This window comes from Amphiprion ocellaris, chromosome 10, assembly GCF_022539595.1.
Source record: "Amphiprion ocellaris isolate individual 3 ecotype Okinawa chromosome 10, ASM2253959v1, whole genome shotgun sequence".
Taxonomy (NCBI): Eukaryota; Metazoa; Chordata; class Actinopteri; family Pomacentridae; genus Amphiprion; species Amphiprion ocellaris.
The window spans coordinates 13,522,303-13,543,972 of record NC_072775.1 but is presented as its reverse complement, the minus strand read 5'-3'; the positions used below and the strand labels follow the sequence as shown (position 1 = coordinate 13,543,972).

The following is a 21,670-nucleotide window of genomic DNA, read 5'->3' as shown; positions in this document are numbered from 1 at the left end:
TATGATTTGCAAATTCTGCTGATTAATGCCTGATATGTTGTGCCGCATTATTATTGAGCAACAAGAAAACAATATATTCTGTAAGTTAAACAAAATATGCAAGTTTTAGGAAATAAACTCTTACTTAACACAGCTCATGCAAATATAGAGCCTGACTATTAATCATTTTAAATGTAGCTGAGAGTAAATGGGGCCAAGAATAGCAGCATAAATCATAAAGTCTATGTCAGACACTAAGATCTCTCTTTAAGTTTGCTACCCAGCTGCACTGCTATGCTAAAGGGCATCACTGAGGTCTATGAGTGTCATTACCTTTCAAGGCTGCTTCATAAGCAGGTCTGTGCATAGACCTAATTTTTTGTCGATATGTATTCACATGAAAAGCTCCTGCGAGACTGAGTTTTTCAGATTTTGTTGTAGAGAAGTCAAAGGGGACCCGGCGTGGCAATTTTCCCAAGTGGGAACTCTTTTGTGTGTGACGCCCTCAACTTCCTGCATGCTGAGTAGGTGCAGAGGTCTCAAGGAGGTATGAAAGGGGGAGTATTATTTATGGAATTGCAAGGCAATTCTGTATCTGTCAGTTGAAGGATGCCACTTGAGGCGTACACATGCACACACATAAATACTTATATTCATTCATAGAGTTGTGTACACACTCAGAAACCAACTGAACTCGACTCCTTTAGAGTCTACCGTGACCTTGAGCGAGGCAGCAATCCTAAGCATCTTCTTCAGCGCCTTCTTCAGTGTTTTTAAAAAAATAAATCCTGACTATGACGTGTCCACTATAGATAAGGATAAAACATGCGAGAGGAGAGTTCACCGCGGTTTCAAGTCAATTTGCTGTGAGTTTGGTTGACAAAGTCAGCCACTGCCCACCCACAAAATAAAGACAGCAAGAATACGGCCTCCCACTTGACAGGTACATCTGCGAGAGTGTGTTTGTGTGTGTTTGTGAGTGACAGAGAAAAAGGCACGGGGCTCTCCTTTCCATCTCTGCCTGAGAGGATGAATTATTGAGAGTGATGAACTGAAAATAACGTGGGTGAGGAAAGGAGGTGCACCGCTCCTCCTACACACACTCTGCTGGTCACGGGGCCGAGGCTGATGTGGGCACGTTTACTGCCGCGATGTGTGCGGAGGCTACATCAGTGTGTTTGTAATGTGTTAAAGCTCTGTGGGCTTAAGAAGATGTTTAAGCTATGTGCGTCCAGGGAGAGAAAGTGTGTGTGGGAATAGTAAAAGTGTAAATCTGCATATGGAAACTTGTGCTGTGGTGGTCCGCCTGGCTAAAGGGAGATGGTGAATCCTTGCGTTCCTCTGGCCTTGGTCTTGATAGCAAAACAGACAGAAGAATAAGTTATTCAGACTGTGAACCAAACTCCCAACAGACTTCTATAGGCCTGTCATGCTCTCTCCCTCCCTCTCTCCCTGTCCGTCCCTCGCCCATGACCTCTTTCAGACAGAAACACACATGCACCTGGTATCTATTTAATCTGTTTTTAGACTGCAAGATAATCACACAGGCTCAAAATTAGTGAGCCATCAGCTTGGGTTACCACTGGAAAAGTGTGCGTCTGTGTGGATGTGTGTTTGCTTTAATTGCACTGAAATTGAGCTTGTTCTCTTTCCCTGTGATTTTTTTTCTTTTTTTTTTTTTTTGAAAAGGGGTTTGTGTATGTGTGTGTGCCTGTCAGCGAGAGAGTAAATATTTGTGCAGGAGCTCTGGAGAAGGTCAGGGTCAAAGTATGACAGACAGCCCATTGGGAAATAAAGACACACACATACAAAGGCAGACTCACTCACACACACACACACACAAATAAAGAGAATCAAGCAGAGATGGTGAGAAAGGAAGACAGAGACAGAAAAACAGAGACAGACAGACAGGAGGGAAAATAAGAGATAGGGGAAAAACAGACACCAGAGAAAAACAGAAAATGGAGAGAACAGGAAGTGGGAGAGCCTCGTCCCATAGTTCCCCTTGGCCGCTCTCAGTAATTGGCTGGTATCCAGAGGACAGAGAGTAGATCAGAAAGCAGTCTGAGTGTACTCATGTGCTTCATGTAGTGGACATCACAAACCATTTCAGATCTGCTGACCGTGTTCATAAGCATGTGTGTGTAGGTCAGAGGAGTCATGAGACGCCATAAACAAAGTGAGGGTCTGTCCTAAGGTGTCAATCATGGAGGTCTATGTGGTCACGGCTCATGCCTCATGGACGCTCTGCAAACACGTGATCCAGACTGGTCTTCTTCTAATAATAATCTCTTAAAAATAATTGCTGCTCTATGAGTCTCAAAAGAATACATCAGAGTTTGAGGACATAAGTCCCTGTGTTGTCTGATCTCTTGTGTGATGAACAGTGGTGGCTGATTTAGGAAAAACTGGTGTCAATTATGCAAAGTAGTTTTAGAATATAAGACACACACAAATCTTTTTGAAGTTAACAAAATTCTACTTTTTTTAAAAAAGGATTCTTTCAGTCATTTTTTTTAATATGCCCACACATACAACAGGATCACGCACAGGCACATTTGAAAATAAATGTGTTAATCAAAAATTTGTTAAAAGGTTTTTTTTTTTCCCCACATGTTACAGAAAAAAGATGCTTTGGAAAATTTAAAATTTGAGTCATCACATAGTTTATCCAGTAGAACGGCTCTAACTCCATTGTTTACAACACTCTCAGCACTGTCTGCAGCACATGTAGCAGAGTACATAACATGGAAGTGGTACGGAGTCAAGCAGTGTCTTGATAGGAAGTGGCTGACTACTTTAAGATACACATTGGTAGAGAGATGAAGGATGAACATCTACATAATTTTACCTTTTCAATAAAGCTCAACCAAAATGTTACAAAACGTTGGTTCTATAGTTAAATGACTGTACAGTAAATAACTTTATTTCAGGCACCAGTGCATCCTGTACATTTCCTAATTATAATTTAAGTTCATTTTTATATCCTTCTTCTACTAAAACAGCTCAATTTCTGCATGTCTGATGTAAATACGGCCAAACACTGAGACTGCAGATACTGGAATGAGTCATGAAAGTGTTTTTGTAAGCAAACATTCTCATAAGATTGCTGTAAATCAACTGGCGTTGCAAGTCAGTGTATGCACACTGACATGCAAATTATGATTACAGGAGACATGTAATATTAATGTGTTACTGCTTAATTAATGTGTAAATGTGGTAAACTTGACTGAACATAACCTAACCTACTATTTTTAAACAATGTGCATTCCTTCTTTCTGATGTATGTTTATTTTCTCAAAAGAAAAAAAGACAGAAAGAAAGAAAAGAAAAGAACAAACGCAACATCACTGGCTTGCTCTGGAATTGTGTGTGCGTGCGTCTGTGTGTGTGTTTCACAGGATTAGTAGTAATGGTGAATATTATGGTGTTAAAGGTTGTTATGAACTCCGATTAGGGATTAAAGGATCTCAGCAGGGGGCTGGACTTTGATGCTGACATCTTTATCCCACACAAACCTCTTCATTACCACACATGCAGACGCTCACACACATTTGCTCTCTGCTCTATAAACACAACCTCATATCACACACAAAAACACACACACACACATATTACTTCCACTTATCAACGAAGGAAATTGTTAACAACACAAACACACATCTAATAAAGCCACATGGGTCGCAATCTTATGCAGCTTTTAAAAGCGACACTTTGGTGTGCTGAGGTAACACACTATTGTACGTCCAGTTAAGGAATTTAAAAGGTTTTGTTTATATTGTAAAATACTATTAACACAATGATTTCTCGGGACCTTTATGTGTATGCTTTCACACACCAATACGGCATTTCTTTAATGTCTGTCACGACTTTGTTTAGTATGACAACATGTGAATTCGACCGAAAGCGTGTTTCACGGACATGTACACATGAGGACAAACACACACACACACACACAGATGCGACCCCGGTGGCCGTTAAGGACGTCAGATTCAATCTTGTCAGATTTCTCCACTGACGCTTGATGTATCAATTTTTAAGTAGCTTGCCTCAACTAACGTCCGTATACACACACACGCAGACACACACGCAGACACACACGCAGACACACACGCAGACACACACACACACGCACACAGGCTGCTCTGTGCTCCAGGAGCTGTGGCACTCGAGGGGTACTCGAAGGGTTCCATCTTGAAAGCCTGTTGCCATGGTGACCATTATGGAGCTCATCTCCCGTGGGCCAGCAAGCTTTACACAACTTCCCTCCCTTCCAACTCAACACACTTATTCACGCACGTGCACACACACACACACACACACACACACACACACACACACACACACACACACACACACACACACACACACACACACACACACACACACACACACACACACACACACACACACACACACACACACACTCACGATACCCCCCACCCATCCACGAATACACACACAGAGTTTTCTCCTCTTTGTGCCCTTTATGGTAAAGCCGGCGGGGAGCCAATGTTTGACTTGAACCAAGTGCGACAGAGAGCAAGAGAACAGAGCAATTAGCAGTTAAACTAGTAAGAACGTCTGAAAGGGAAGCGGAGGAGAAGAGAACGCTCACAGTCTTGTTTCGGAAAAATGCAGCTAACGTGATTTTGAAAATGTGCAGAGCTGCCTGGATGAATATAATTAGAATGTAATGACTTTGACTGTGAGATATCGAGTTTGTGTTTCAAGAGTGTGTACTTGTGTCTAAGTCTGCACGGGCCCCATTGAGCATCAGCTGAATACCTGTTCTGAAGTCTCACAATCAGCAGCTTCTGTTATTCACACAATCAATTAAACATTGCTTAAGCATGATGTAACCGCTCATATGTAAACGCAGCTGAAGTCTTCTAGCGTGTCCTGAACTGACTGGCGGGTTCATCGCAGATCCAAGGAATTGGAGGTGTCATTCACTGCATTAACTAAAACATTATAATTTTCCACAGTATGCAAGTTTCTGCCATTAGTTCAGAGGTTTTCCTGTTTTGCTACCTCATTTACTCAAGCATAACAGACACCGGCTCATTTAACAGTCACAAGTAACAGGATACATAGGTTTCTGTCAAGTAAGGTACCACAGACTCATTACCTTTACTGTATGCACACCCATCATACTTACTGTCATGCATAGTCACCCCCTGAAGGCCAGTTGTAAGCCAGGAAAAGCCCTGTAGTGCTCCTGCAATGAACAGCTACCTCATACTTCTACATGACCCCTGCACAGTATATTTCAAATGAACTGTAAAGGCTACATGTGTAAAAGTGCCTTGTAATATAGAAGGAGGTCACACCCCTAAAAAGGTTAATATATCACATTAATGCCATGCTTCCTGTTAGAGAACACGTATAATAGAATTCGTTGACACTGCTATTTTGATAATGATTTAATCTGGTGGGTCATTAATCAAGACAAAATGACGAACATTCACAGGTCCCAGCTTCTGATGTGTGAAGATTTGCTGCTATTCTGTCTTTTAAGTGATTTTACATAAAAAGACAAGTTGTTTTTTTCCTGCTTAAGTCAAAAGCAGAAACAGCTGTACTTAAGTCTCCCTCCAATTAAAATCAAAAATTTTTTTTTTTGTTTTGTTTTGACCTTATTAATATGTCCATATGGTATCATTTTAATGTTAAAAGACGTGTCATAAGCAGCCAACGCCATGGCTGAGCGTTGCTGCCTTTAAACTGGAGTGTACGGATGACGCACGCAAACACAGATTCAGACTTCTGGGGTTTCATATGTAACAAATCCAAGGAACCAGCCCTGTCAACTCACAGGATGGGGCTTTTTGTGTCATTATTAGTCTTTAGGATCAGTTTCCAGTTCATACACGTATATATGTCTGAATTATTCCAATATTACAACTTGCTATTGTGTGGTATAGAGTAGTTTCACAGTGTTTAAGCATAGTGAGCTGCTCTGCTTGAACTGCAGCAAGCAGAGAAGAATATATGGACTTCATAGAGCATTCTGAAGGAGGCAACAGTGCTGAGTTTACATCAGAGCCATTTAAAGGCACAGGGGGTTTTTATGGGAAAAAAAAACATCTCAGCATATGTAATTCTGATACACAGACATGGGTTTTTTGGTACTTAATCAATGACTGAAGTCATTTTTATTTTTTGGTCACTTAATAAGTGAACCAAGCTGTAAACACAACAGTGACAGGTAAACCCTTTAAAGTTAACATGGCTGACACTCTTGCAATCCTCTGACTTTTTACACATCCAGCAGAAACTTGGATTCATTTGAAACTGAGATGCAAGTTACCTGATGAATGCTTAAGGTTTCCTTTACCTCTGGTTTGCTTTCCACCACTTCAGCTCCTAAATGCTTCACTAGTTTGACAGCTGGATTCTAACTCTCTGTGTTTTGGTGCTGTGCAGGTAGCTTTCAGTGGGTCAATAAAAACTTTTCACCTGAAAACAGTTGCCTGCTATGGTGGGTAAACACTGCTAATGTGTGCTGAGATGGAACCAGAAGCTGTGAGACGTAAACCAAAACAATCAGCTAAGAGCTGTTGGGTTCATCAGTGCAACTGACTCTATACATGTGGTCATCTGATCCACTGATATAAATATATTGATTAGTACAGCATCTCTGTGATTTGGAAAATTGTAATGGGCCTATTAAACTCATTTCTGACATTTTGCATTAGATTAATGGAAATAAGTGTTGGCAGACCTAGAAAGAGTAATGTATAGAACATAATACTACTACACAATAAAAACAGAAGTGAACAGAACTAAATCAGCTCTTGTGTTGTCTTTTCCCAGAGGAAGAGGTTGGGCTGTTCCCTTCTCAATCAGTGGTGACTGAGGGTGTGTCTTGAGTAGCAGTACTATATCATATCTAAGAGCTATCGATTGGCATAAATACACTGACTCTCTCTGGTGACCAGATGAATAATTAATAAGACACTGGATCTGAGGCCACTCTTTATCTTTAGGAGAAACACATACACACATCTCAAACACACCTTATGTACAGCACTGTCAACCCAAGATAATACAAATCTGCAGTTAGCTCGTAGTTGCACAACATAGTTTTTGAGTCTAAACTTTTGCTCTCAAGTGTGTCTGCTTTGTGTGCAAGTGCATGTTTATGCGAGCACTGTCTCACTGCTTCAGCCTTCTCGTCCCTTTTTCATATCTGTGGTAAATCATTAATCATAAGGGAACCAAGTCAAGTAACACATTTCCCATGGGGCAGACACTGGGAGTAGCTTGAGAAAAAAGAGGCAAGAAAAGCAAGCGAGAGAGAGAGAGAAAAGAGAGAGAAAGAAAAAAATGGAGTGAGAAAGAGGTGGAAAAGCAGAGTAGAAACCAGCAGATCAGGAGAAGGAAGCTCTACTCCCATTAGCCGAGCCCCTGTTCTCGCTGAAAGTTTTTGATCAGGCAGCTGTACATATGCCAGGCCTGGCACCGGGTGCCCCGTCTGTCCTCTAGCATCGAGGTCCTTTGTGCCTCTGTGGCTGGCCAGCGCCCGAAGCCAGGACTCTCCGGATGCAACATCCCCGGAGAAAAGCTGCTTTTCCACTCTGCTTCTACAACCCAGCCAACAGGAACACACACACAGTCTCCACAGCACAGCACCATAGGCACCCATTACCTTGGAACCTGACAGGAAGGAGAGCTGAAACCCTTTGAGAATTATCACTCCCTTTCATTTCCTTGATTTTCTTTTCTTTCTTTCTTTCTCTTTCACACCTACACACACGCTTACTTTTTTTTTTCCAGTGTTCTCTCGGGTCTTTGGGGGATTGTGCTAGTGGACTTTGCTCCCCTATGATGAATGATTTGCCTAAAAATACTGTCTGTATGCGAGCGAGCACAGCATCCAGGTGGAAGAACTTACCTCCACAGTGAGAAATCATACTACTTTGAGGCCACTTTTCCATTCTGCTATCCGTGGGTTAACCACAGCATTGAATATACGTGTGTGTGTGTGTGTGTGTGTGTGTGTGTGTGTGTGTGTGTGTGTGTGGGTGTGGGTGTGGGTGTTGGTAATATACAGCCTTTCTGGGACAAGTGACGTGTAGCTTGATTAAATCCGTGACCTTCACCGGCAGCACAAGCAATCAGCAGGCGAACACACGCATTCACACACACACGCTGCATACTTAACACCTTCTTGCACACAAGCGCTTTGGCACACGAACACGCAATCAGCACCTGGTGGAATCTGTCGCATCATTGATCCACCCTATTCATACACACGTGTGCATATGCGCACAAACACGCACGCACATGGAGCATCTCTCAAATTGCATTTGAGACACCCTCATTTTCCTCACATAGGATTCTGTACGCCGCAATACTATTTACCACTGTGGCAGAAAAGGCTCGCGAGAATGGGAATACCAGGCCTATGAATGTATAAATAAATACATGCATAATCTATATTCAGATTACCAAAGGGAAAGTCAGGAATTCCATTTTACTGCCGAGGATGCAAAAGGGAAATCATTCAAGTCCCCAGGTCTATTTCGGCCGGCTGCTCCTGTTGAGTGGTAACACGGTTTTCCCTCCCCAGTTTTATGACTCCACATAATGACTAAAACGCAGCCACTGAAACAGCCATAGCAATAGTCATGTTATGTTATTGTGACTATTGCTGTGACTGCCGTTGTATATTTTTGTTCCCCTGGTTGCCTGAAGATGTAACGCTTATATAACAAGGCTGACAGTTGATCTGCTGTTGCGCTGTGTTATTGTACTGTATGACCCTGTGGTTATACCGGCCCTCAGCCTGATGTAACTGGATCTCACGTAGACCAAACGTCACAATACATCAAATCAAACTTTGCTTTCTTGTTCTTTGCTGTGGGTACTGCACGGCACATCCTACGACCCATCAGCGTCTGCAGTACCTCTTTTTTTTTTTTAGCAATATTCTGTTAGAGTGGAGCTCTTTGCCTTGTTAGTTGGGCTGTTTTGTACTTTTTATACCTTTTTGAGACTCTATTCTCCATTAAACTCTTGTGAGTCTATTTTATTTTTATACAGGCTTGACAAATAATTCTGGTTTATGACTGTGCAGCCTTGGTTTTGCAGTTTGGGACATCATTTCTGTAGTTACTGCAACTCTTGAGGATACACAGTAACTGTGAAAAGTGAATGCACTTGAAGTTTCTATAATAATTCCTCATGGCACAGAAGCAATGCTTGTATGCACAACTACACTGAATATCAAATTTTGATGAATGTATAAAATGGCCAATTTAAATAGTCCACAAATTTCCTTCTTTCAGTTAACCAAATCCAGGGGTTTGTTTAACACTTCTGTGCTGATCTGATTGCTCATATTTCTTGATTTGTGTCTATTTTAAACAATATTGCCATGTACCCAGAGCTCAGCAACTACTTTTGTGAATACGGTGTTATACTACGTAACAGGAATAATGGCTGAATCTACAGAACTAAAACCCAAGTTGTAATAAACTGGAATTATCCGTTAAAAGCATTTATGGCAGAGAAGGGATTTCTGGCACAACTACTGCCAAGATGCATGAGCAACTTCATTCTGAGACCAATACGTCCTGGCTTGTAGCCTTCATCACAACATTTATTACATTACGAACAACATTTCAGTGGGCTGTTAAATAAAGTGGTTCTTTATACTACAAGTGTTGCTGGATTTTTGATGTTTCAGGGGATGTACAGCTGCAACAGATCATAACTGTTTTTACAGCAACCGTCTTCATGGTTAATGAACACTAAATGCATACGCTGTGCTTTAGCGTTGGCATGTTCATTTATTCTGTGTTTATCTTCTTTGCTTTCTCCAGCATGCAGACCTGGAACCTACAAAGCTTCGGCCACAGATGCCTACTGCACCAAATGTCCTCCTCACAGCTCGTCGCCGCAGGAGCAAGCCGTCGAGTGCATTTGCGAGAAAGGTTTCCACCGCGCTGAGAGTGACCCACGCTCAATGGCCTGCACACGTGAGTGACGCAAACACCGGCAAAAAAGCTGCAAAGCACATGCAACTCCTATCAGTTATCACAGCCATAGTATTCACTGTGTTCATTTCAGTGATATACTTGCATTTGGATGTTTGTATTCTATGTTATGAAATGATTGGATTACATTTCATTTAATGAGTTTGTAATGTACTCCTGTAAGGCTTCACATGGCATGGCTGTTTTTCCAATTTTCCATTTCATCCGGTTCATATATATGTGCACCTCCATGCATTTTCCTCTTCCTAGCTGCTGTTAGTTTACACAGCACAAGAGATGCATACATAAAACATATATACACACACACACCTCCATGTGTATTAGTTTTGTGGTTACAGTTCATGGATATCCGAGATGAGAACACAGATAAGGCTGATACTCTTCACACACACATACACACACAACCAGAGGGATCAGACCACATATTCATGAAAAGAGACAGAGGTAAAGAGAAAGAATGAGGAGGCAAGATTGAGCGTATGAGAGGGACAGAATGAGATGGATTGAGATAGATGGAGGGACGTGGGGGCTGGGGAAGGACAGTGACATGGTGGAGGAGAGAGACCGAACTAGACAAAGTATGGAGGAACACACACACACACACACACACACACACACACACACACACACACACACACACACACACACGCACACACACACACACGTGCACGCACGCACACAAGTATGCACACACATACTCAAACCCATTATCAGGTTATGGTAGATTACACTCATTAATCGTTGTAGCAGGTGAGATGTGACAAGTGTTATCAGCTGGAAATGAGTAACGGTTTGTTCAAATATGTATGGGCACACACACACACACACACACACACACACACATGCACATGCACACACTTGCTCTCCTGAATGTTGAGCAGAACTACTGAGGATCAAGGGAAGAGCAATGAGAAAAAAAGGAGAAAAGGTGAAAGAATTATTCACGGAGATATGGAGAATGACACTTAAGACACAGAAAAAGAATAGAACAGTGGGGGAAATAGTGGACTATCGCAGACATATAATCTAAGTGTCATAAAAGGCCGATCAGCAGCAACGGTGATGATGGACGGTTAAGTGCGGCCTAGGGTAGTGGTGGGATGGAGAAAAGAAAAAGACTGAATTAGCAGGATCAGCCAGCACACCCTTTCAGCAGATTTATGACCGACAGCCTCAATTATACCCAGCATGGCCTCCGTCCTCCACGCCCAGCTGTCCCCCCATCCCGCCTGCACTTTAGAGAGGCTCGCCACTGGGAAGGCTAATCAGGAAAGTCCCAGGCCCTGCTGGTGGCCCCCTGAGGCTCACTGCTCAGTCAGGACCTGATGAGATGTCAGACTGAATGGGCACCTACTACCAAATTTCCATATGGTTGAGATACCTGCACCATGCTGTGCTGTGAGCTACTATAATCAGTCATTCGTATATGAGTGGCTCCCAGGAGGCAGGAATGGCATGGTAAGGGTTTACCTTGATAATGTGATTCAATCGAATGGTTCTTCAAGATTTTAAACTGATCATCCGGTCATAAAGAGCAGAAAAAGCATCAAACGTAGATGTATTTAAATAAAAAAGTTAGACCTATTTGGTGTGACTAAAGGCTGCAACTAACAATTATTTTCTTTGTTGATTGTTTTCTAAATTTATCAATTAGATTTTGCTGAAAAATGTCCATCACAGTTTCCCAAAGCCTTAGATGACATGATGAATCATACAAATGAGGATATGGGCTCACAATTTGAGTCAACTCAACATGAAAAATGACACAGGAAAAATGATGAAAGAGAGCCTATGTAAACAATCCAGGTTAATGCCACACCTCCACACAACTAGTCAATCCAGACACTGACCTATCTTGCCCTCCAACCTCCTCACACTCCCAGTACCGCTGTCAGAAAGGTGTAGGGGAAGGAAGTATCAGCTGCTGTGAAGTAATGTCCAATCTCTTCAAATTATCCAGTCTTGAAGTACATCAACTTACAGGGATCACAGTATTAGTAATCTATGTCATGGCTATGTTAGGCAGTCACAGCACTTTGTTAGAGTTAGGAACAATTGTGGTTTCATTCAGAAAGAGTCCTTGACTTAAGACAGAACATATTTATTTACATTTAACTAATGATTATTTTCATTGCTGATTAATCTGCGGATTATTTTCCACATAAATTGATGAGTTGTTTGGTCTCTGAAATGTCAGAAAATGCTGATCACTGCTTCTCAGAGCTTAAGATGATGCCGTCAAATGTCTTGTTTTGTGCTGAACAAACAAAACAAGCCTAAAGATATTCAGTTTTCAGAGTAAAGAAACGAGAAAAATTTATATTTAAATGGCCACAAAAAGAGAATTTTGACTAAAAAAAACTACTTTTCTTTAAAAAACTACTCTAACTGAATAATCAATTAACAAAATAGTTGAGTTACTTCAATAGTTGACAACTAATCGATTAATTGATAAATTATCGCAGCTCCAGTGAGAATGTCAGCACTTCTTATGTTTGCTGTGTGAAATCCAAAGCCGCCTCATTGCAGCAGGGTGATCACATTAATGCAGCGGGTTGCTGAAGCAGAGGACTCTAGAGGTCTCTGGCACTGTGTTGGCCGATCAATTAAGTGCATGGGTAGATTCCTGGTACATTTCTTGCTGCATTTCTACTGGTCTTCCAGTTTGCCATGAGAAAAAATCAGTGCACATTGTTGTCTTAAAAGCCTCCAGACTTATACATCTCCTACTCAAACTGGATTTCTTGGATCATATTTCACCATTTTAGCAGTACCAGAAGCAACACACCCTTACATCACAGTCTCTTGATGTTTTAAGACTGAAGTTAAACGCCCACTAAAAGTATTCCACTGGTTTGATGGTGGGATGTTTTAACATGAATCAAAAGTAGGATAAAGCTGCAAGAACAGTAGTTTTTAAAAGCAACAGACTCCAAAAATAGCTAAGCAGAGCGAAACAGGCCCTACACATTATAAATGGATGTATCTTTTAGTACGCAAACATTTTTTGCAACTGTAAACAGAATTATATTGAATTTAAACCAAATATATTGAATCTCCGATTTAATACAGGGGCCCTGACATATACATTTTTACACCTTAAAGCTTTTACTACCTGCTGGTTAGTTCACTTGTGCTTTGACTTGTCTCTGCTCCACGGTATTTGTCATTTTGAGTACATGTAAAATGCAAACTGTGGTGCAAAATATCACAACATAACGCACATGTGCCGTCTACAAGGGTGAGCATGTGGCTGAGAAACAAATGTCCAAATACAGCAAAATTTGACCTTTTGAGTTAACTCAAAATGCCCCTGTCCTTTGGTTAAAAATAATCACCATGTTGCTTCGAGTACAACAGAACCATTTCAAATATTATTCCCATATCACATTAACTCAAGACATTTTAATTTATCAACATGAGCCCACTTCATCTGAAGGTGTTACAAAGAGCGTTTTCGTGTTGCTGTTTCTCAGCTTCCTTGAGAATGATTAGTGAAACACTTTTTGGACACTGACTCTGTGATACACTAATCATTCCAGCTGAAGCTCAAAGTAATATTAACTGCCCTAAATCATAAAATGTACCTGACTCATGAGAAAATTACTCTGGGCACTTTCTATACATCATTGTCCACTCACTATTTATTATCTGCAGTGCAGCTCCCGAGTGTCAACTTCACGTGGTAAAAAATCCTCGCTGCAGTCAAGCATCAACTATTTAACATCATGTGAATTTCCTTTAAAGATGGATTTAAATGCGCAAGTGTAATATAATATATTATTCTCATACCGTCACATTTACAACTGGCCAGACTCCTTTAATCTCTGTCCATTCCAAAGCTGTTCATTAATCGAGCACGAAGTGTCCACCCCCTGAACGGAGTCAGTTAATACATTTTTAATTTAATCACTCTGAATTTCATTCTTAATAGAAACTGCTATTAATTTGCTAATTAACATACAGACAATGCACATTTAAGGAGCATCCATTTGGGGAAAAATAATATTCATCAGTCTGTGTTTCATGAACTGGCACTGATAAGGAGTGGTGGAACAGTTCAGCACTGGCCAGACTGTGACTTGTTCAGCTTACACCATGTCTCTCACCAGATGCATGCTGGGATAGCACAGTTTAATTGGGTACAGAATGACAGATATTGCAATATTGTTTTTCAGATGAGCATCTCTTTAGTTCTACATTGTTAAAACCTATGAGATTATGAAACATTCTGACCATTCACAATATAGAGTTCTACTAATTTTGTGTCTTCTCCATCCTGCACATTGTTTACTGTGTTAATGTAGCAACTACAACTACATTAATAAGAGTGACTAATTCTAGAGCAGTAAATACACGTTTTATACATTTCTCGATAGCATCTGGTTTAATATGTGAATAGAGAAGTGTTCTATCTCTGAAGGAGATCTACTTTGACCGCAGAGAAAGGAGCAAGAAATATATCACCTCTGTTGAAGTGACATATTTCTGCCTGTTGTTTTCCATCTTTGTCAGTAACAACTGGCAGGATTGTCTTGATTTGCTTTTGTGTTGTGAAAATCCGCTTTAATCTTCTTTTTCATCTTTTTGGCATCCAGTTAGTCGCGGAACCTCCAGTTTATTTTTTGACCCCTGTTCCTGTGAGATTAGTGTTGGGTCCAGTGGAACCCATGGTACTTGTGGGATTCCAATGCAAAAGCAGACCTCTCCCACAAATTTAAAAGTCAAAAATGCTGGGGGTAGAGTTAGAAAAAGGTGAGCTGCTACGTACCAGTTGATGAACCAGTAGTTATCCAGCTACAACTTTTTCTATTTCTGTTGTCAGACAACAGAATGAGTTAAAGACAATGGCTCCACTGTAAATTTGCTGATATTTCCAGATAAAATGATCATTCACTTGTTTGAAGTCACAGAAAGTCCTGGTCTCGCATACAGATTCATGTCTGTGTCAGCTCTCAACTAGTAGCGCTGTTAATGACAGATACAGGGACAGTCTTCTTCCTGAAGGGGGTGGGGACAGCAGCAGCTCAGCTGCATTTAAAGCTACAGATGCAGAAAGAGCATGTTCAGAACAGGAGTAAGACCAGGATTTATACAGTCATGATAAAATTAACCGTCTTGAAAATTGAAAAACACATTCTGGGGACATGTGAGAGTTTAATTATTTGCTGAAGAGGAAAAGAGGGACCCAGTATGGGACCCTTAAGGCTGGAAGCTGAAGAATAAATTTGATTCTATTAGTAGTTACAGTTACTGAGTGAACAATTGGTGAAGTTTTATTGTAAGCAATGCAAGTCCTAGTTTTGACAAGAATGCATGGAATAAAAAAGACCTCTGGCTCTGGTCCTACTTCATTCATTTATTTTAATACTTATTTTTAAATATCCAGTGTTTGGGATATAAGGTGATCTATTTGCAGAATAGGAATATAATATTCAGAATCATGTTTTCATTTGTGTATAATCACTTGTAACTATGAATTGTTATGTTTTTGTAGGCTTAGAATGAGTCCTTCATATCTACATGGGGAGCAGGTTGTCTTGTTTAACCAACGTTGAATCATCGTGTTTCTACAATAGCCCAGAATGGACAAACTAAACACTGGCTCTAGAGGGTCTTTTGTGTTTTATGTTGAAGTGGCAGCCACCGTAGGTTGTCCCTCACACTTGGAAAGGAATGGTTGAGGCAAAGGGTTTTCAGTTGATTGCAATCTGCAAATTCACCGCTACATGCCACTAAGTTCGACACACTGGTCCCTCAAACATATATTAGGCTTTAAGGACAGAAATGAAACTTTGATGAGAAAAGGAGACACTACTTTGGTTACCAAAAACTCAAATTCACTCCAGTCATTTCCCAGAGGTTGAATAAGAATCTCTTGACAAAAAGGTTTTCTATACTTTCTATATTAAATTTTAAAAAACACAAGATGGATAGACATAATGAACATTTTATCTTCCCTCAGGTCCTCCATCAGCTCCAGAGAACCCCATCTCGACAGTGAACGAGACCTGTGTCACCTTAGAGTGGTCGCCACCCAGAGACACAGGAGGCAGAGGAGATATCACCTACAGCCTCCACTGCAGGAAGTGCTCTGGTGATGGCAAGAAGTGCACACCATGTGGGAGCAGCGTCCATTTTGTTCCCAGACAGATCGGTCTGTCATCGGCCACCGTGTTGGTCACCGACCTGCAGCCCGACTCCAACTACAGCTTCACCATAGAGAGCCAGAACGGAGTGTCGGACTTGAGTCCAACGCCAAGAGGAACGGTAGTCATAAATGTGACAACGTCGCAAACAGGTGAGAAAATACGCACATGTTGGGAATAATGTCACTTTCGAAAAACATCCAACTACCACACTTACACCATGAATGTCAAAACACCCATATTTGTTGACACAGACAGCTCTTTCACTGAGTATTTTTTGTGCAGCAGGGTATTCTAGGATTTAAATTGCTGCAGAAACTTTAGAAGAAAGGATTTTCCATGATATCCTCTTTTAAAAGCTGATAAGAAAATGAAATCCTCTGGGGAAGAACATCGTCATTAGCCTGAACTAGAAATCTGTTCGATACAGAAAAGTCTATTTTCTAAAAACTGATGGCAGTGTAGTCACAAACAGTATAAATCTCTTATATGAGAACTTTAACATCACCTGCTGTGATGCATCACTCTGATACAACAAAATGACACCTCTGCCTGCACATGTATAATCACATGTGCATCTGCATCAGTGAGGGGAATTTGTGTAAGAGCTGTGTGTATGACAGGGCGGTGATGACTAATAGGCAACATACTACGAATGTGTGTGCAATAACCGGAGGGGGGAAAGCAGTGTAAGAGGTTGTTAACTTCACCCAGATCCACACATGCTGCTCTCAGCTGTAGACTGCATTAAAGACGCACACATTTATTCACACTTTCAACCCACACGAACAGTCGCAAGGTTTTGGGTTTACACATTAGTAACACGAGATTATACAGCGTGCACATGCGTCACACATCGTAGAATGCTGTAATCACACATGTACAGTATCTTACACCTTGTGAGCTGTTTCATTAGCAAAAATCACATGACACACACATTGCATTATGGGTCTTCTCGTTCTAGCACTTAAGGTATTAATCTGAAGTCTCTCCTCCCTCCCACAACCAGCTCTCTGTTTCTCATCATGATCTTTTTCTCATCTTGTTGAATTTTATTCTCTTTGATGTTAATGATTTCTCCTCTCGTTTTTCATTTTTTTACAGTGAGCGTTGTGTTGAAGGAAAGGCGGAGCAAGGACAGTGTGACTTTGGCCTGGCAGGGACCTGAGAGACCCAATGGAGCGATAGTGGAGTATGAGGTCATCTATTATGAGAAGGTGAGAGAGACAAACACACACACTCTCTCACTTTTAAGCTCCACCAATCTGACACATGAAGAGCAAGTTACTTGTGAGCTTTAACTTTAAACAACATGCATGTGTAACAGAAAGCGATTTGACCAAGCAGGACGTTGCATTCTGGCAAGCGCTTCCTCAAACATTTTTACAGCTGGACCCAAACTTGGAATGAAAAGTGTGAATTTGCTGCTTGGGATTTTCTCGTCATCTGTCTCTTGTGAATCCCTCAATCTTAAAGGACTAGCTTGACATTTTTGGAGATACTTGCACAGATGTTCAAGTTACATATACCGTATTAATCCTCTGAACTCCAAAACCTGCCAGTGGGTTTAAAAGGCATGTTGTCTTAAAAAAATCATCACAATTATGCTGTTTATTAGAGAAATAAACAAAAAAAGGAAGAAATGTTGCATTTTTAACATTTCAATGGTCATTGAACTTATAAAATGTGAATTTCATTATTTTTTTCAGGAAAGCTTGAACTTGCCATTTCTTTGAAATCACTTTGCGCTTTAAGTCTCAGGTAAAAATCTGCAAAAAAATAAACCATGTGCCGTAAACAGATTCTGTGATTTTAAAAAAATTCTCCACTACTTGGTGTAAACAGGAAGATATGTCTGACTCAGCTGTGACCAACAGTAACATGACAAAATTTAAGGGACTATTTGGCTGAAGTGCAGGCTTTATTTACGTGGAGCAGATAGCAGACATGTAAGCAAAACAAATTCACAATGTCAGCAGTAAAACACTGAAAGAACATAGAATACCTATTTTTTCCAATACCGGTAACACATCTGGGCTCTTGAAAAAATGTTCTACGTGCCATTTCCAGGATTTAGGATTTTACAGTTTTAATAAAATAAATTATCAAACTTTCATTTATTCGTTTTTTATGATTCATGGCGTTATAAGTGTGTTACATTACACAAAATACATGACTGAGCTCCCTTTACTTCTAGCAGCAGTTTCCATAGAGGTGCAGGACTTTATATTGCACCGAAAAACGAGCCCACAGTGAGAAAAAATGTAACACAAAATGCCCAGAAATTGCTCGGGGTTCAGAGGGTTAATTACTCACAGTTCGAGGTGCTGACAGGTGGATTTTGTAATATTAGACAGAGCTGTTGGAAGTAGCTTCATATTCATCGAACAGATATGAAAGTGATGTAAATTTTCTTATCTAACACTTGTCAAGAAAGAGAGTGTATCTTCCAAAATGTCAAACTATTCCTTTAAACGCAAAAATGAATCACCGGAGTACACTTTGAACGCAACATGTTCCCCTCTTTTCCCTTCTCTTCCTCGCACATGTTGCCTATGCTGGTAGGATGTGGGTTTAGCCTTTGGGCATGTCTGTAATGACTTGTTCATCACAAACATCTCTCTCTGCTTCTTTCAGCCTCTCTGTCTTTCTGTTTCCACTGCCTTATCCCTCCCGTCTCCTCTCCTGCTCACACCAAGCTAATTAACCACACATCTGTCGAACAAACCTTGTAAAACACGACAGAGGTGATGAAATTCAGCCTGTGTGTGTGTGTGTGTGTGTGTGTGTGTGTGTGTGTGTGTGTGTGTGTGTGAGACTGTCTGAGCATGTGTGTTGGCAAGCATTAACTGTAAAATAGTGTTAATCCGTGTTGTAGAGTGTCTTGCATTAGGTAGAGATCAGCCTCTCAGCAGGGAATCAGCTTACTGACAGACACACTTATTCTTTATTCATCCTCCTACAGACACACACACACACACACCTAAGTGTGCACACACACCTAGATGGTAGTGGAGGAATGAAGTGAAGCGGGACTAGTAGCCACATATTGCCCCAGAGTGTAGAGAGGATAAGATTTAGGACCTGACAGATGCTCATGTATAAACGCGACCAAATGGTCCAGTGATGAACAAATGAAAACTTAGTGAGGTGTATTTGGCCCCTGGAGACATTTAAATTCAGCAATTTGAGGTTTCTATTATTTCCAGACTTTTCCTATTTTTTCTGTCTCTCTCGGTGCCACAGCTCATTACTCTATATGAAACTCTTAAGGAATTTTTAAAATTTCAACCTCTTTTCATCCAGAATCACTTCATTTCTCAGACACACTGTATGATCCATTGAGCTTAGTATTTGATTTTCTTACTCGCTTGGTTTTTTATTCTACTTCAGAACCAGCGGGAGCAGAACTACACAGTGCTGAAGACTCGCTCCAACATGATGACAGTGGATGGGCTGAAGCCTGGGACCACCTACGTGTTCAGGGTCAGGGCTCGAACCGACGGGGGCTATGGGAGCTACGGTGGAGAGATTGAACTGGAGACCAGCCACGAAGGTAAAAGGAAAAACAAAAACTTGTTGTTTATTCATAATGAAGTAGTAATTTAAGTTTACATTTGATTTTTGTATTGTTGTTGTTTTGTTTCTCTCTAAGCAATTGGTTTGTTACGTTTTGATTTATTTTCCACGGTTATAAGTTTCCCCGTGGTTTTCAGGAATAGAAGGCAGCGGCTGCATTTAGAGTACATGGCAATTCTTTTAAAGCATTCTGCAGTGTCAACACAAGAAATACAAACTAAAAGTGCAACTGATGAAGAAAGACAAAGCTGAACTGCAGAGCATAATGTACTACCCTATTATATCAAATGAAGATTTTAAATCAGTTAATTCAACAAATGGTTATAAAATGGCCCTTGGCAGTCGCACAGGTTGTCATCTGTGGATCTGAATCAGTGGTTTGAAAGTATCCCAGAACATTAAGAAGGTAAAAGGAAGAAAGACAGGAAACAAGAATGGCTCCCTGGATTGGAGATCTTGATTCACACAGACCACCGGAGCAAAATCTAAAGCATGGAAGAAGTTTGTACCAGGCAGAGTGATCAAAACAAGCACAATTTCAAAAGACAGGGATGAAACTGGCTTTCTCAGGTGTTTTGTAGCCATTCAGTGAATTAATTCAGTCCAATGCAGTTTCTAAGTTTTTTTTGTTTTGTTTTTTTGTAGCTCCTGTCAGTTTTATTCACTGTGTACTCCTTTTTCAATGCAATATAAAGTCCTGTACTCCATGGAAACAGAACATTAGCTAGAAGTAGAGAAAAGTCAGAAATGTCTTGAGAGAGCTGTAAATCATTAAAAAAAATCCAAGTTTAATGATTTCACTATTAAAAAAAATAGAATCAACATGTATAACATTTTTCCAAGTTCCCCAGGTACATGCCATAGATCTTTTGCTAATTACTTTCAAAATGCGTTTCCATTCTTCTTTCCAATCTTCAAACCAAGCCAAAGCCTCACAAACAGCTCCATACAAAATGTGTTGCATCTCTGTTATGATGTCTCCAAACTCCCTGTCACTGGTCCATTTCTTCTTTGTTTGCTGTCATCCACTTTCATGATCACTTCATTATGCGCTCTAGGATTTTCTGCTTTAGAGGCCCCATAATGTGCTCTTCAAAGTGATCATTGATTGCTACTCGGGCAGGCAGAGGGGGATAAATCAGTAAATGTATAGCACTGCACCATAGATGGCCTGTGTAGCATACAAAAGGCACACATTAGCCTACAAATCATTCAATAGTCAATAAAAGTGATTCGAAGCTTAGACGCCATTTCTGTCCTGCAGCGAATAGCTAGATTTTAACTGTGAAAGGTCATTGGTGTGCCTTAAGGTTACCAAGATGCAGCACAGGTTTCTCCACTTTATAGAGCTGCTACTGAGCCTTCAAACAACAGGTTCACAGTGAAGTTCACAGTTGTAAAATACAGGATCTGTGAGATGCAGGTGACCCCATAGCAATCATATCAAGGTTATCTAATCAGATCAATGGCATTGATCGCTAAATAAGAGTGTGTATGTGTGCACCACTAAATGTAATAGGAGATCAATCCTTATCTGCGCCTGCCTTGAGGCATTAATTTGCCTCTTCAACACACACACACACACACACACACACACTCATATATACAGTACATACACTCACAGACACACGTGTCCGCTCATGCTTAGCTAAGCCAGATAAATGGGGTATTTGTTTTGAGTAATGGCTCGATTGGTGTGGCGTAAAAATCGATGCATCTTTGCAGAAAGTTCTTGGCGGTAGCCTTGTTATGTGCGATGTTAACATATCCATTTGGACAGCGTAGCTGAATGGGAATGGCTTTCACGTCCGCTCTCATACCCTCATAGGCGATGCAGAGAGGGAGAGCGCTTTTCATCAAGGACCTTACTTACTATTCCATCCACCTCCCTTTCTCTCTTTTACTCGTTGCTGCTCTCCCTTTTTGCTTCTCCTTCAGCCTCTGTCTTTTATCTGC

General features: G+C 40.8%; 1 protein-coding gene across 2 annotated transcripts in view; it reads left to right on the top strand.

Moving 5' to 3' along the window:
* epha4b (eph receptor A4b) overlaps nucleotides 1–21,670 on the top strand; it is a 94,673-nt gene that overhangs the window by 36,183 nt on the left and 36,820 nt on the right. For both annotated transcript variants that reach the window (XM_035946117.2, XM_023265604.3), the window contains exons 6-9: nucleotides 9,813–9,968; nucleotides 15,952–16,287; nucleotides 17,240–17,352; nucleotides 19,529–19,691. In XM_035946117.2, coding sequence (XP_035802010.1) covers nucleotides 9,813–9,968; nucleotides 15,952–16,287; nucleotides 17,240–17,352; nucleotides 19,529–19,691 — 768 coding nt within the window. The remainder of the gene's footprint in view (nucleotides 1–9,812; nucleotides 9,969–15,951; nucleotides 16,288–17,239; nucleotides 17,353–19,528; nucleotides 19,692–21,670) is intronic.